The sequence below is a fragment of the Heloderma suspectum genome, chromosome W, assembly GCF_057233095.1.
Source record: "Heloderma suspectum isolate Gila_16-S chromosome W, 16-S_ref, whole genome shotgun sequence".
NCBI classification, from domain to species: Eukaryota; Metazoa; Chordata; class Lepidosauria; order Squamata; family Helodermatidae; genus Heloderma; species Heloderma suspectum.
In genome coordinates this window covers 67,598,163-67,612,376 of record NC_139475.1, presented here as the reverse complement: position 1 = coordinate 67,612,376, position 14,214 = coordinate 67,598,163, and the positions used below count along the sequence as shown (strand labels likewise).

At 47.8% G+C, this 14,214-nt stretch overlaps 2 protein-coding genes across 7 annotated transcripts in view; one reads left to right on the top strand and one right to left on the bottom strand.

Annotated features, from left to right (window-relative positions):
* LOC146334130 (casein kinase I) overlaps window positions 1–2,565 on the top strand; it is a 74,034-nt gene extending 71,469 nt beyond the window's left edge. For all 4 annotated transcript variants that reach the window (XM_084825265.1, XM_084825262.1, XM_084825260.1 and 1 more), the window contains one exon: window positions 1,755–2,565. In XM_084825265.1, the coding sequence (XP_084681391.1) occupies window positions 1,755–1,809 (55 nt within the window). In that variant the 3' untranslated portion in view covers window positions 1,810–2,565. The remainder of the gene's footprint in view (window positions 1–1,754) is intronic.
* A 6,931-nt stretch (window positions 2,566–9,496) lies between these two features.
* Window positions 9,497–14,214, bottom strand: part of LOC146334129 (BTB/POZ domain-containing protein 2-like) — a 36,999-nt gene continuing 32,281 nt past the window's right edge. For 2 of the 3 annotated variants that reach the window (XM_084825129.1, XM_084825131.1), the window contains exons 6-9: window positions 13,282–13,474; window positions 11,432–11,519; window positions 11,037–11,183; window positions 9,497–10,604 (exon numbers count right to left, since the gene is read on the bottom strand). In XM_084825129.1, the coding sequence (XP_084681255.1) occupies window positions 10,443–10,604; window positions 11,037–11,183; window positions 11,432–11,519; window positions 13,282–13,474 (590 nt within the window). In that variant the 3' untranslated portion in view covers window positions 9,497–10,442. The remainder of the gene's footprint in view (window positions 10,605–11,036; window positions 11,184–11,431; window positions 11,520–13,281; window positions 13,475–14,214) is intronic. The other variant, XM_084825130.1, reaches the window with a different exon arrangement.

The window sequence follows — 14,214 nt, the reverse complement described above, 5'->3', positions numbered from 1 at the left end:
GTAGGTGTTATATAAGCCCCAGACTGGATCTTAAGATACAACTGGTGTTCTAAAGGAGCCATATGGAGCAGCAGTGGTAAGTGGTCTCCCACAAATCTGGGTAGCACCTGAAAGTTCTTAACAAAAGGGAGTAAACTTTCATTTGTTAACATGTAGTCGATAGTACTATGTCTTGTTCCAGCCATGAATGTAAAATCCCCTGGATAATCTCCTAAGGTAGATCCATTCAAAATAGTAAAATTCAGTCTTTCAGCCATTCTAGCAAGGCATATACCAGCATAGTTTGCTGTGCCACCTTTAGAGAAGCGAGGATAATGGGAATAGAGATGTTCTTCCTCCTTGTCAGCAATAGGCACCTTACATTTAGCATAAAGAAAATGATCATTTGGGCCCAGTCTGGCGTTAAAATCTCCCCCTAAAAGGACCTTATCTACAACACTGTCTGCTATTAGATCTTTGAGGTAATGTTCTGAATCAGCCCAGATCATTGTGGTGGTCATCTTTCTTTGTTGTGGGGGGAGATACATATTTACCACCAGTATAGCAACAGAGCGTAATTTAATAAGTATTGCCATAGCCTGTTGATTCAGTGGCTGTAATAAGGTGCACTTAGCCCTCAATGCAGTAAATACTAAAATTCCTAACCCCCCTTTAAGCCTCCCTGGGCCCACTCCTAGTTTAACACCTTTCTCTTATGCTAGTCTCAGCCCATTCTCACAGCACGTAGAGAGATGTGATGGCTGGCGACTGGGGAGAAAGAGCGCCTTCTCAGTGTAGCAGATCTTTTTATTTTCCCAGGCTTTACTGGGGTGAGCAACTTGTGGCCCTCTAGAAGTTTTGGCCTAAAACTCCCATCAGCCTTACCCAGCATAGCCAATGGTGAAGGATTATGGGAGTTGGTTGCCAAAACATCTGGAGGGCTACAAGTTGCCCACCCCTGCTTCAAACAGACACACATGTACATTCTAGCTTTGCATTTGATCTGCTTTTCTGCACTTGTTATTGCCCTTTTTGTAATGTTGTATTTTATGATGATTTGGAGGTTTATAAGCCACCCTGATAAATTCTGTTGAAGGGCAGGAGACATTAAATGAAATTTCTGCTGAGGCACAATATGGAGGGTTTTCACCATAGCAATGCCAAGTTGGAGAGTGACGCCACTCCACATTCAGAATTGAGGCTTGGCTTTTAGTGTAAAACTAAAAGTGCAGGCTTGATCTGACTCGGTCTTTTCTTATCTGAGGAGCATGGGGCTTTACAGTCAAAGCCCCCTCCCCCCCCGCCCCCCATTCTTCACGGCTGCATGTTTGGCAACATAGCCTGTGAATTAGGGGTGGGGAACTATTTTTGGGTGGAGGACTGGATGACATCCCAACCCTCCACGGGCCAAATGACACCAGTGAGCTCTGCCCCCTGAATGTCATTTGGTCCCTGATTGAAGCACTGGCTGCATCTCCTCAACTGGCCCTTTCACTGTGCATGGGCTTTGCCTGGCTGGTGAAGCTGCCCTAACCGAGGCCCAGGGTGGAACAGTGCTGCACCTGGGAGGGGAACAGCACACAGCGGAATCCCCGCGGTCATCTGCCATGATTGATGGGAGGTAACTGTGGAGATTCCTTTCCTTCCTACCCTACAGGGAGCAGGGTTAGGAGGAGGTTCTCCATCCCTGCTGTAAATGGTTTTGGGTTTTCTGCAGATTAAAAAGGGAGGCTCTTAAAAATGATGATGATGGTGGTGGCGGTCTTTCTTCTTAGGTGCTGCTGTTTCTTCAAGAGGAAGAAGAGGAAAACCATCCAGCGCCACAAGTGAAATACTCCCATTGGCCAAGGCCAGGATCCGTTCAGGACTGCATCTTCTTTCCTTCCTCGCTGTGGATAATGGATCTTGATTCCTTAATTGTATGGGGAACAGGCTTCTGTCTTCCCCTGCCCCAGTTTGCTAGCAGGTGGGGGCACGAGCTGCTTTGGCTCCGCTGACGGGCTTGCCCAGGGGTTTTCCCCAGCCCCGCACACCGGACTGCGTGTTTCGTTTGCCCTTCCTCCCAAGAGACACGAATGGAGTTGGGGACCCACTGGCAGGAAAACGAAAAGCACGTTGGACTTCCTTGCTGATGGCGCTCACATCCTCCTTGCCGTCCTGTCCGCAGAAAAAGCATTAACTATTTATGCAACAGCCCTCCCACTTGTCAGTTTTCTCCCCCTCTTTTCCCCACTTTGGTTTTTTTATTAGTTTTTGGAAGAAAACAAAAAATGGGAATCAGTTACATGCGTTTACCTTTAGAAGAAGCAAAGCGATGATCCTGAGAAAAGCAGCTGCAAGCATTCCCCCCACACCTCCCTGCCGTTGCATCCATGTCTCTTAATTTAAAAATTGCATCTTAGCCCTTGTGCCTGAACCGTGGGGCAAACTTTGTTCTCCTTTTTGTAGCGATGCAAAAATCTTACTTTTTCTTTCCTTAAAAGGATCTCCTGTTTGCTTTCTTTGCCCTTTCCTGGGTTCCATTCCCCCCGGCCATGCCAACAGTGTCATTGCTGATGTTCTGGTGTGTTGTGTGTGTGTGTGGGGGGGGGGCTTGAGCATGGTGGGGGGCAAAATGGGGTGTGTGCATGTATGTGTACAGGGGAGGGAGTGGGGTAGCTTGTTTACACTCTCCCCCCCCCCCATTTCTCAATGCACTTTTTGTAGCAATACAAGCGAAATGTGTCTTGAAATGATCAGATTTTAGATGTTTGTTTGCAAAAGAAAATAGTAAAATAAGACCTAACCACTCATCAGGTTGGGGGGAGGACAAGGGCATGAAAGTCTTGGATCTCAGGAACGGTTGCCAACCAAACATAACCCAACAGCCACTGTTAAGACAACTGTGGGAAAGGGAGAGCAGCTGCTACAACCAAAGTGAAACTGAAATGGATAGTGCTGCTGGGTCAGGCTATGCTAGAGAGCAATCCACGTCCCACAATGTATGGGGCAGCATGCTAACCCTCTTCCCTTGGCAGGATCTACAATGGTGGCTTTGGGGGTACAACCCTCGTTGCTCCCTTTCCACCTTTCATGGAAACAAATCATCATCAGGAACTGTATAAGCTTCCATTCGCGGGAAGGGAGTGGGACAGCTTTCAAATGCATTGTGTGAGGACAATCCACCCGCCTGCTTTTTTTTTTTTTTTAAACACACTTTCTCAAAAATCCACTCACACACCCAGCTCTCCAGCCAGGTTGGCAGTTGAATGTGGATCAGCCCTGGGATTGGGACAGCCCTCTGTGGAAATGGGCCCTTTGAGACCATTGTTGGAATGGAATCACCTGCAAGACTTAGCACTCTGTTTTGGCCAAACAACAACAGAAGTTTTAAAGTCCTCAAACCATAATGTATTTTGCTGAGGAAGCAGGAATGGGTAGCATGAGGTCTGTTCCTCGCTTTTGCATGGTGGGGTGGAGAAGCACGGTTTCTCCCTCTGGTGCTTCACTTTGAGTGTGGGCAAGCATTTCTGTTGCAGGTGTTTTTGTCCCAAAAGAACTGACAGGGGTTTGATGGCCTGACACACTGTTCTGTTTGATAGGAGAGGATGCACCTGGTTCAGCCACAGCTTATCTATGGGCGCTGAGCCCCTCACCAGCGACTGAACTTATGTACATCTCTGCCCCTCTGCAGCCAGGCAGGCTCAAAGCAGAGCACGGCTCCATCTCTGACTGACAACTGCAACACTACAGGTGCCAGCTGCTTCCCTGGGAAGGCAGGCGTGCCATTCTTTCTTCATCGATACACGTATTTTCATTAAAAAAAAGTGATGGGGGCCCTACACTGTTCCAGAATAGCATGCTCATCCCTCTCCCCACTTTATATTATCATGGCATTTGTGAAATGATCTGCTCAGGGAAGGGTTGTGTGGGGGCTGTACTTGGGGGTGGGAGGGGAGCACCTCTGTCTGCTGAACAAAACAGTAACTTTTTGGGTTGAAAAAAGGATAGCTGTGTCAAACAAAAGTCAGGGAGTCTTAAGCATTGGTCACACACCCTACTAGTGCTAAATTGTGTCTGCTTGGCTTCATTCACCCCTCATGCTTATGTGATGAGTGCCTCCCACCACCCCAGTTACCCACCAGACTGCTACCTGCCCCTCATCCCATTCACTTAATAGAGCTAGATTTGAACTTGTCTCTCTATTACTCCATAAACAAGCTGGGTTTAGAAAAGGCAGAGGAACTAGAGACCAAATTGCCAACATCTGCTGGATAATGGAGAAAGCCAGGGAGTTTCAGAAAAACATCTATTTCTGTTTTATTGACTATTCTAAAGCCTTTGACTGTGTGGATCATAACAAGTTGTGGCAAGTTCTTGGTGGGATGGGGATACCAAGTCATCTTATCTGCCTCCTGAGGAATCTGTATAACGACCAAGTAGCAACGGTAAGAGCAGACCACGGAACAACAGACTGGTTTAAGATTGGGAAAGGAGTACGGCAGGGTTGTATACTCTCACCCTACCTATTCAACCTGTACGCAGAACACATCATGCGATGTGCTGGGCTTGATGAAGCCAAGGCTGGAGTTAAAATCGCTGGAACAATCTCAGATATGCAGACGATACCACTTTGATGGCTGAAAGAGAGGAGGAGCTGAGGAACCTCATGACGAAGGCGAAAGAAGAAAGTGCAAAAGCTGGGTTGCAGTTAAACCTCAAAAAAACCAAGATTATGGCAACCAGCTTGATTGATAACTGGCAAATAGAGGGAGAAAACGTGGAGGCAGTGACAGACTTTGTCTTTCTAGGCCCAAAGATTACTGCAGACGCTGACTGCAGCCAGGAAATCAGAAGACGTTTCCTTCTTGGGAGGAGAGCAATGACAAATCTTGATAAAATAGTGAAGAGCAGAGACATCACGCTGACAACAAAGGTCCGCATAGTGAAAGCAATGGTATTCCCCGTAGTAACCTACGGCTGCGAGAGCTGGACCATAAGGAAGGCTGAGCGAAGGAAGATAGATGCGTTTGAACTGTGGTGCTTGGGGGAAATTCTGAGAGTGCCTTGGACTGCGAGAAGATCAAACCAGCCCATCCTCCAGGAAATAAAGCCAGACTGCTCACTGGAGGGAAGGATCTTAAAGGCAAAACTGAAGTACTTTGGCCACATCATGAGAATACAGGACACCCTGGGGAAGGTGCTGATGCTAGGGAAAGGGGAAGGCAAAAGGAAGAGGGGCCGACCAAGGGCAAGGTGGATGGATGATATTCTGGAGGTGACGGACTCGACCTTGGGGGAGCTGGGGGTGGCCACGGCCGACAGAAAGCTCTGGCGTGGGCTGGTCCATGAAGTCACAAGGAGTCGGAAGCAACTGACCGAAACAACAACTCCATTACTGTGAGGCTTAGATTCCGGTCCTCTCATTTTGGAGTTGTATGGCGGACAGCAGCCCTATGGCAATGTTTGACTGAAGGGCAATTGAAAAGGATACAAATCTCCCCCCACCCCACACTCAACCTACTGACAAGGCCGGTACTTAATTCCAAATATTTTGTGACATTAAGGACAGGTCAGAGCTATTTTCCAAGTCCTTGCCTTCTTTGACTGAATGTTTTTGTGGCCATTTGAAGCAGGAAGAAGAAAAGGGACTTAAAACCAGATCGTCTCGCTCTACTGGTCTTAGTTTATAAACTTTATAACAGCAGTGCCTCTGCCATGGTAAAGAGAACCAAGAGGATGGGAGAGGGCACCCAGAAAAATCCTTGATTCTGGAGACTTCCACTAAAATAGGATTGCTTAGATACATGCAGTGTTTGAGCTTATTTCCAAAACGGTGCAAAGATTTTTTAAAAATACAGCCTTAAATGGTGTGCTGGGAAAAATGTAGTTCCAGTCCCAGGAAGGTGTAAAAAATGTTGATGTAAAGTGCATGAGCGTGCTTGGACTACCAGTTACACTGTGGATTTTTTTTAATGAGGCACACAGGCTTGGAAGGCTCTAAGGGACAACAGAAATGACAACATGCAAGTACATCAATTGGGGCCATATTAACCCCCCCATTTTCTGGTCTTAGCAAGTGTAAGTTTTGACTGGTGTTGTCTGGCTTGCATCAAAATGAATCTTGCAGCCTTAATTGTTTTTGTTTTATTTTTTAACTGTGTAACAAAAAACAAAGGGTAATTTTGAGTCTGAATAGAAATGAGATTTGTACTGGTGTAGACCCAGAGCAGAAGAGAGACTGTTGCAGTGCAAGTTATTGCCTTTTTTTTTTTTTTAAGTGTAAACAGGTAATGGCATATGAGTTTCGCTGAAGCTTCCTTGAAGCCGTAGAAGTTAGGGGCTTCTTTTAAAAAAAATCAAAATGGAGAAAAAAATGGAAAACCAACCGTTAACAAACACTTTAAAAAGTTCTACAAGGATGTTTCTTTGGTGTCTGGTTGAAAGTATGGGGTGGGGGGAGAGCAGAGGGATATGTCTGGGCAAAAAGAGTTGAGGAAGCAACAGCTGCTCTACAGCTCCAGTGTAGAGGCTCATGTAGGGCAGCGTCTTCTCTCCCATAGTGGCCATCCTGTTGCTTCCAGGAAGCCTACATATGCAGCATGAAGGCAGTGTCCCTCCTTATTTGCCTCATGCATCTGGCACTCAGAGGTAAACTACCCCTGAATATAAAGGTTCCCTTTAGCTGTCCCTCCCATTAATTTGTGAAGGACTCTGTTTTTCTAAACCCATGTAAGCTCCAAGAGCTTATGCCAATTACTCTGCAGGAGAGAATTTCTTTTGCAGTCCATCCTGAACCCAGTTCCAGTATCAACGTATGAATAGCTATACTTTTAGAAATACCCAGTGGGGGCAGTACAGTCCAAACCGAACAATAGAGCTGCAGGCAGCCACAAACCAGTTGTGTACATGTGTTTAAGTGCCATTATTTTGCTTACAGAATGGGTACCATGTGGGCTGAAGCCATTGTCATTGGGGTTTTTTTTATAGTAGTCTAGCTTCTGTATGTACAAGTGCATGTGGTCCATGCTTCTGAATCAGTGTCTGTGACTTCCAACTTTTCTGCACTGACATATGAAATGGGTACACCTCTCCTTACCCCCTGTTCCTTGCTGAGAGATGCCACCTTTTTAAAACCTGAATTGCGGAGAGGCTGTCTATGGGACTGCCTGCTACCAGAACCTCCTCTCCCCCCAATCCTTGTCTTTAAGAGTGGGGTTCTACATACCAAGGTTATCTAAAAACGTACCTGCAGAGGGAGTCTGTGGAGAAAAATGCCCCCCCCCCTCAAAATCAATAGAACCACATCTGGGCACGCCACTGCAGTCTCTTCTCCTTGGTGCCCAGCAAAGTGCTTTGGAAACTGAGGGAAGTTTCAAAAATGTATGACAGTGCCTTATTTTGAGCCAGGCTTTTGGTTCATCAAGGCCAGAACTGTCTACTCTGACAAGCAGAAGCTCCCCTAAGGCCTCTAACAGAGAAAGCGCTTTCCCGTTGCCTGCCAGCTTGGCCCTTTGGCTATGCCACAGCTTCAAATGGGGCTCCTCCTGCATGCAAAGCTAGTTCCACACCCTCTGCAGTTTGAACTGTCACCTGTTTGCTGCTGTGTGAACCTACTCCTCAAATCACAAGGGAACACTTGCTTAAAGACAATCTAGCTGCCTTTATTAATTTCGTATTTACAAATCAAAAAGAGGGAGAATGCACGAACACCAAATAGCACATCAAGACACATTCATCATCCTAGGGCATGACATGAGATGCCTGCAACTACCTACCCACATCCTGGAAGTTTTTCCCAGTTAGGAGAGGGTCCTCTCAAGGTGGGGGCCAGTTCTGGCCTACAGTAAATTGCAAGCGCCAAAATTTTCACTTCACTTGGGCAGAGGTCTTACTTCAGTTGGTGATACTTTACTAAATCATCCCCATGCACACACACACCATCACACACGTGATCACAATTACAAAGATTTTCCCACAAAGGTAGTAGCCTTGGTTTGGAATCTGTTCAGTGATTATCTTTCATTGATATATGGAAGATGTGGGTATGTACACAGCTCAGAAAACATTCATCTCTGATTAAATGGAAGGGGTGAGGGTTGAGAAAGGAAGAGAGGAAATTGAGAGTCCATTCATCCTGGGAAGTGCAAAGCAAGCTACAAGCTGGCACTGTGTCGTCTTGGTAAACATCACTGGCACACAGGCTTTTGCCTTGCATCAATGGGGAGTTGGTGACTGAGTAATGGAACCATTATTCAAACTGGCCATATCAAGGCACACAAGTGCATAGCGAGACAACGTACACAGACACCCCTGAAGTGCTTTTGTGGACAGTGTTATCACAAAGATACATTAATGTTGCTCTAAGGCCCAGAGACCCTGCTGCATTTAAACAAGGATTTCAAGGAGGAACATATTTTCCAACAGCAGCCCAGATTCAAAGAAGTGGCAAATACTCTTTCCTGCTCAAAGAAATCCCACACCATCCACAGAACTTTCTCAGCGAGATGCTACACTAGTTGAACAAGTTTGAAGCTGGATTCAATTCTGGAGCATAGACATAGCCTCAGAATGGCAAAGATGTTGTTGGGAGCAATTAAGACAACACACATGCTGAGGCAAGGATGACTCCTGCAGAACCAAGTCCCTGTCTGGGTATCTGAGAAAAACAGCACACATCAACAGGTTCAACCTTGTGAACGTGTCACAGATTGATATAATTTCTACACGTGTCAAGCATAGGGAACTATTCCTGGAAAATGAAACCCCTTCTTTGTTCCTCAGCGTGGGATTCAGTCTTCGGTTTTGAACAGGAGCCTGGGGGCAAATGACCACACACTCCTATCCATAAGCAATTTCACAGTAAGAAAGTGGAAATGCAAATTGATGTATCGGCACTGGCAGGGATGAGTTTTGCTTCCCAACTGGCTGTGGAGAGGCACCAATCCACCCTCCCACTCCCATAAACAGGAGAGCATATTGCCATGTTAACGGCTTTGGACAAAACCATCAAACCTTAGCTGGGTTTCACAGCTTCCTGTTGGATCACAGCAGTTCCCCCAAGAGACAGAAGTAGGGAAGTAGTCTCTTAACAGCATGTTTTGACAGTTCAGACGTGACCTATTAGTGGGAAGGGGATGTTCTTGAGCAAAGCTTCACATGGTTGGCACATTCCATCAGGCAGTGCAACCAATCAGCTGAAGCAGGGCTGCCTAGTGACGGTGAAGACAGCAACCAGCTTCAGAGAGGAGGGCCTTCCCCAGGGTGAACAGTATCTCAGGGAGCTGCTGCAGTGACAAGAGGAAGTATACTTCTGCCTACTCCAAAAGAGTCCCATTATTTATGGTTTGGGAAGCTATGAACAAGAAGGTGCAAGTTTTGAACACAGACAAGGAAAGTTCTCAAAACAACCTCTGTTTGGGAGTTAGATTTCTGCAAAGGTGGCTCAAAGCTCAGCCAATTCATTGTTTAAAAAACAAAAACAAACAACAGCCATGGCAGCAGCATGTTAATAAGAAAGACACCAGGAACACAGCTGAAGAGTAAAATGCACCGTTAAGTTGCACTATATTAGCAGCAGCAGCAGCAAACACACTGAGGATCAGAGTCCAGGGACTTTGCACAGTTGCGAATCACCTTGTGGTAAAGGCTGCTCCGAGGGAAATCCTCGCCCCATTCAGAGCACTTGGCTAAGCCACCCATGCAGGAAAAGCAGACCTGCAGGGCAAACGGACTAGCTCTTGAGGGCCTCCCCTTCACTCCGCCTCCGTCAGTTCAAAGTCAAGGGCTGTCTTGAAACACTGCTTATCCCATGCAAAGAACTCATTCTCCACGTAACGTAGTGTACAGAATTGCCTCCAAGAGTATGCACAACCCTTCCCCAACCAATGCCATGCTGGCTGGGAATGATGGGAGTTGCAGTCCAACCCATCTGGGGAGCACCAGGCTGTGAAGGCTGGTATAAGTCCTCTGTCCTAGCCAGGACCTCTGCTGGGCACATGGAAGGGGGCAAGTGCTTTGTGCATACATATATTGTTCTTGGCAATATTAGCTAAATGACAGCCATCTAAACCCTCTTCCCCCCCCCCCCCGCCCCCCACACCATCCCGACAGCAGTGCACAGGAGTTCTTTTTGGTGAGCACAGACTCCTCTTGGGAACAAGTTTGCCCCCCACCCCACCCCAGGAATGGCTGGGTGTAAAAGCGGCTACATTCAGTGCAATGAAAGGATCACCGAACCGGACTGCTAACAGGAATGGAAGAGACTGCCAGCAAAACCAGCCAACATGCCATCTGTGAACTCCCGTGTCAGCCGCAGGAGCGCCATCTCGGACTGCCTGCCCAATCTGGGTCCTCTGTCTAGCATCCCTCCCGCTGGTACAGCAGTACGCAAGTCAGCGATTTCAGCTTGAAAGGGCACATGAAGGGGGGCAGGAGGAGAAGCAGCCACACCCGTCAGGCAGCAAATTCCCAGCGGTATCCCACTATGTGTAGAAGATGATCTCTGGGATCTGTCCATCCTCCACGGAGGTGCCGTTGTTGTTGCCCGCAGCGTAACAGAAAGTGAAGCAGGTCTTGGCGCCTGTGGTCGGTGTCTCATGGATCACTTTACGCAGCCCTTTGGTGCCATAGTGGGAATCGGGGCCCTGCACGAACCGTCGGAGAGAAAAGGGAGGTTGCTGTGACTGAAGCAATCACAGAGGCCAGCCACCACCCTTACACCGGGCCCCACCTGAGCCCGGGCTCTTCAACTCAGTCCCGAACCAGCAGGACAGGCCCAAGCTCTGAGGTAGGCTTGGAACACTGGGTGACTCACCAAAGCAGATGCAGTCTGCTAGACATAAGGGGGGGGGGGGGCAGCTCAGAAGTCACTTGCCCGGGACTACAGATACAGGGGTGTGGCCAAGCACCGAGCAAGCCACAGAACTGGCCTGGTGGACTGTTTTGGTTCCTCGCTTTCTCCCCACCAGAACAGTGCAAAACTGAAAGTGGCTCGACCAGAGTCGCTTTTCTCAGAGCTCCCCCTCCACCCCGTTTCTGAAGGGCAAAGGAGTCCTCCCTCCCCCAGCTCAGAGCACCTTCAATGTTGTGCAGGCTGTGTAGCTGACAGCGGGCAGGATCTCAACAGGCTCCTTAAACATGACCCGGAAAGTGTTGGAGGATCCATCGCAGCTGAATCCAGTGTCATTCTGGCCCAGGACTGTGTTGCTGTCGGTGTGAATGATCTGAAAAGGGAGGGAGGGAGGGCGGGCGGGGAGACAAAGGGAAACTTTCAGCTTACCATACTTTCTGTAAATGAGGACGCGGCTCTTCTAGGCATGTTTCCTCTGCACATTAACAGCAGAGGTCACAGATTTGCTTATGAATAAGCTTGTGATAGTGAGAATTTTGCAAAAGCGGCACCTGTCTGTTCAGTGCTGGATGCCGTTCCTTGCCCCCATGCAAGCAAGCCAAAGCCTAGAGAGTTTTCTACCTGTATATTTACTTGGTAATCTGTCGGGCCATGGATCGATCCATACAACCCAAATCCAACTATAAATATCCTCTTGTTGACGGAGAACCTGCAGGGTTTGAGAAAAGGACAGATTTTAAAAGGTACAGTCAACTCCAAAGGCAAGCTAGTAACAAAAGCCTACATCCCTCCATCCTCTTTTATCTGACTGCAACATTTTGAATAGCTGACATGCACCAAAGCTGAGCTGAGTTTGGTAGATGGTTGCTAACTTGAAAATCTGCCATTCATCTAGATTTGCACACGACTGTTTCAAAATGAAAACACTCATAGGATGTGACCAGAAAATAGGGTGGCATGCGCATCTTAGCCAAGGAAAGCAAGCTTTGGTGTCCTTCTGCAGGTGGCAGCAAAAGAGCCGTTACCACTTGCAGCGAATTATTCTTTGTTTCAAGAAGAAGGAAAGGGATCGAGCAGCTCAAGCAGCAAAAGGACTGAATTGACTGTACTGAGGGGTCAAGATTTTGACTGGTGGGGCTGCTAGATAAGGGCAGAGCAGTTCATGCTTTGCCCCAACTGCAATTCTGTCCCTAAGTACAAATAGGAATGAATGGTAGCCATTCGTTTATATGGAAGAAAGCAAAGGTAACTCCCACCGAGGCTAAACCTGACCCTTTGGACCTGGTGAGGCCAGCATTTGGCCCCTCCCCAACCATGTCCCAGATTCTAGTCCATTTCAATTCAGCAGGAGTCATCCAGAACAAATCTGCACAGGCCCACCCCAAGTTCCATTTCACAGGATCAAACTAGCATTAATTATGTGGCATGCAGCTGCCTCTCCATCTTTCATTTACTCTGTAGTATGCATGCGGGGTAGCAACCTGGTTTTGGACAACCACACATGGGGAGGAGAAATTTAATCCTTCCCTCCTGAAATCCCAACTCCTCCTGCCCCAGTTTAAAGGGGGGGGGGGAGCCTCTGTTCATAACAATGGAGGCTTTAAAAAAAAACTTGCCATGGGGGGGGTGCAAATTTCAGGAGGAAAAGGGCTGGGGGTGGTTCAGACTAAATTTCCCCTCTGTATGCTTAGCAGTTCCAACCCAGAACAGAGCCCTGCACACTTATTTTGGTGTAAGTAAAAAGTAAAGGGGCAGTTGCACGCTACAGAATTAGCAGAACGTGTAATTTGCTAAGGCATGAAACTAGAGCAGCCGTCAGCAACCTGGTGCTCTTCAGATGTGTTGGAGTTCAACCCCCATCAGCCCCAGCCAATGGTCAGGCATGCTGGGAGTCATAGTCAAAAACATCTGGAGGGCATCAAGCTGGGATAGAGTGACAAAGAGGATTGGGGACTGGCTGACATGAGATGTCGCTGCATAATTCATCTGCTTCAGGCAGGTGGTTGGACCAAACATCCCACAATGCTTCTACTTATTATTAATGTTGCCATTTATACCTGGTCTTTCCTCAGAAGAGCTCAAGACAGCACACATGGCTGTGCCAACTCCCATGTTATCCTCACAACAATCCAGTGCAGTAGGCTGGTCTGAGAGAAAAAGTGAACATCTGGCCATGTGGAGATTTTAACCAGGGTCTCCCCAGTTCTAATGTGACACTCTACTACAGCCTTTCAAAGTTCAGTGCCCCACCAGAGGTGCTGAACTACACTCCCATCATCTCCAGCCAGCATGGCCATTAGCCATGGGATTTGTAATGCAACACACTGGAAGGGTACCAGGTACTCCAACAACTATGCCACACTGGGTTATCCTGCCATCCCCAAACGACTCCCAACCCAAATGAATAAACCAGAGAGAACACAGTCGCTCCTCAATTGGCTCAGTCAGTGGAGCGGCATCAGAAAGCCCACCTGATCCGGTCGCTGGTCCCGCTGTACCCCCAGCGGCTCTCCACCTGCTGGAAACGGTTGATACTGCACTCTTTGCCCCTCAGGCAGCAGCGGGGCCGGTCAATGAACTCCACCCGTGGCTTGGGGTTGACGGTGAAGTGGAGGAACAGGCTGACCACTTCGCGGTCAGTGAGGATGCCCGACTGAGCTGGCCCTGGGGAAGGCAGAAGGCAATAGCTCAGGGTGCCCCCCCGCAACTTTGTCCTCACAATCACACTTTGAAGTAAGGTCAGGTTGAGAAAAGGTGGCTCGCTGGATCAACTGAGGATCTGAACCCAGGTCTCCCTGGTCTTAGTCCAATACTAATCGCTACACTGCACTGCCACAATAGTTTTAGTTTAGGAAAAAGCAGCTTATAAAATGATGTGTGGAGTGATGCAAATAGAAAAGATGTTCTCCCCCTCTCTCAGAAGGTTATCCAATGAAATTAATGGGTGTCTAATTCAGCACAGGCAAAAGAAAGTTGTCCTCTATAGAAGGCAGAGTTTATGGAATTTGTTGCCCCAAGGTGCAGTGAGGGCCACCAGCTTGGATCACTTTAAAATACTAACAGCATTAGTATAGGAGGCATATCTGACCAGAACAACACGTATCTCTCAGCTTAACCAATGGCTCATTATTTACAAACAAGACAAATGGATCCCAATTGTCCATAAAGGAGTCCAAACCATCTTGCTTATTACAGGCATGTATTTGTTTCTTCCCCTTCATGGATCACTGCCTTGTTGTGGCGAAGGGGCTTGCGTAACTCAGTGGAGCCATAAGCTATGCTGTGCAGGGCCACCCAAGACGGACAGGTCATGGCAGAGAGTACTGACAAAATGTGGTCCACTGGAGAAGGAAATGGCAACCCACTCCAGTATTCTTGCCAAGAAAACCCCATGGAACGTATCA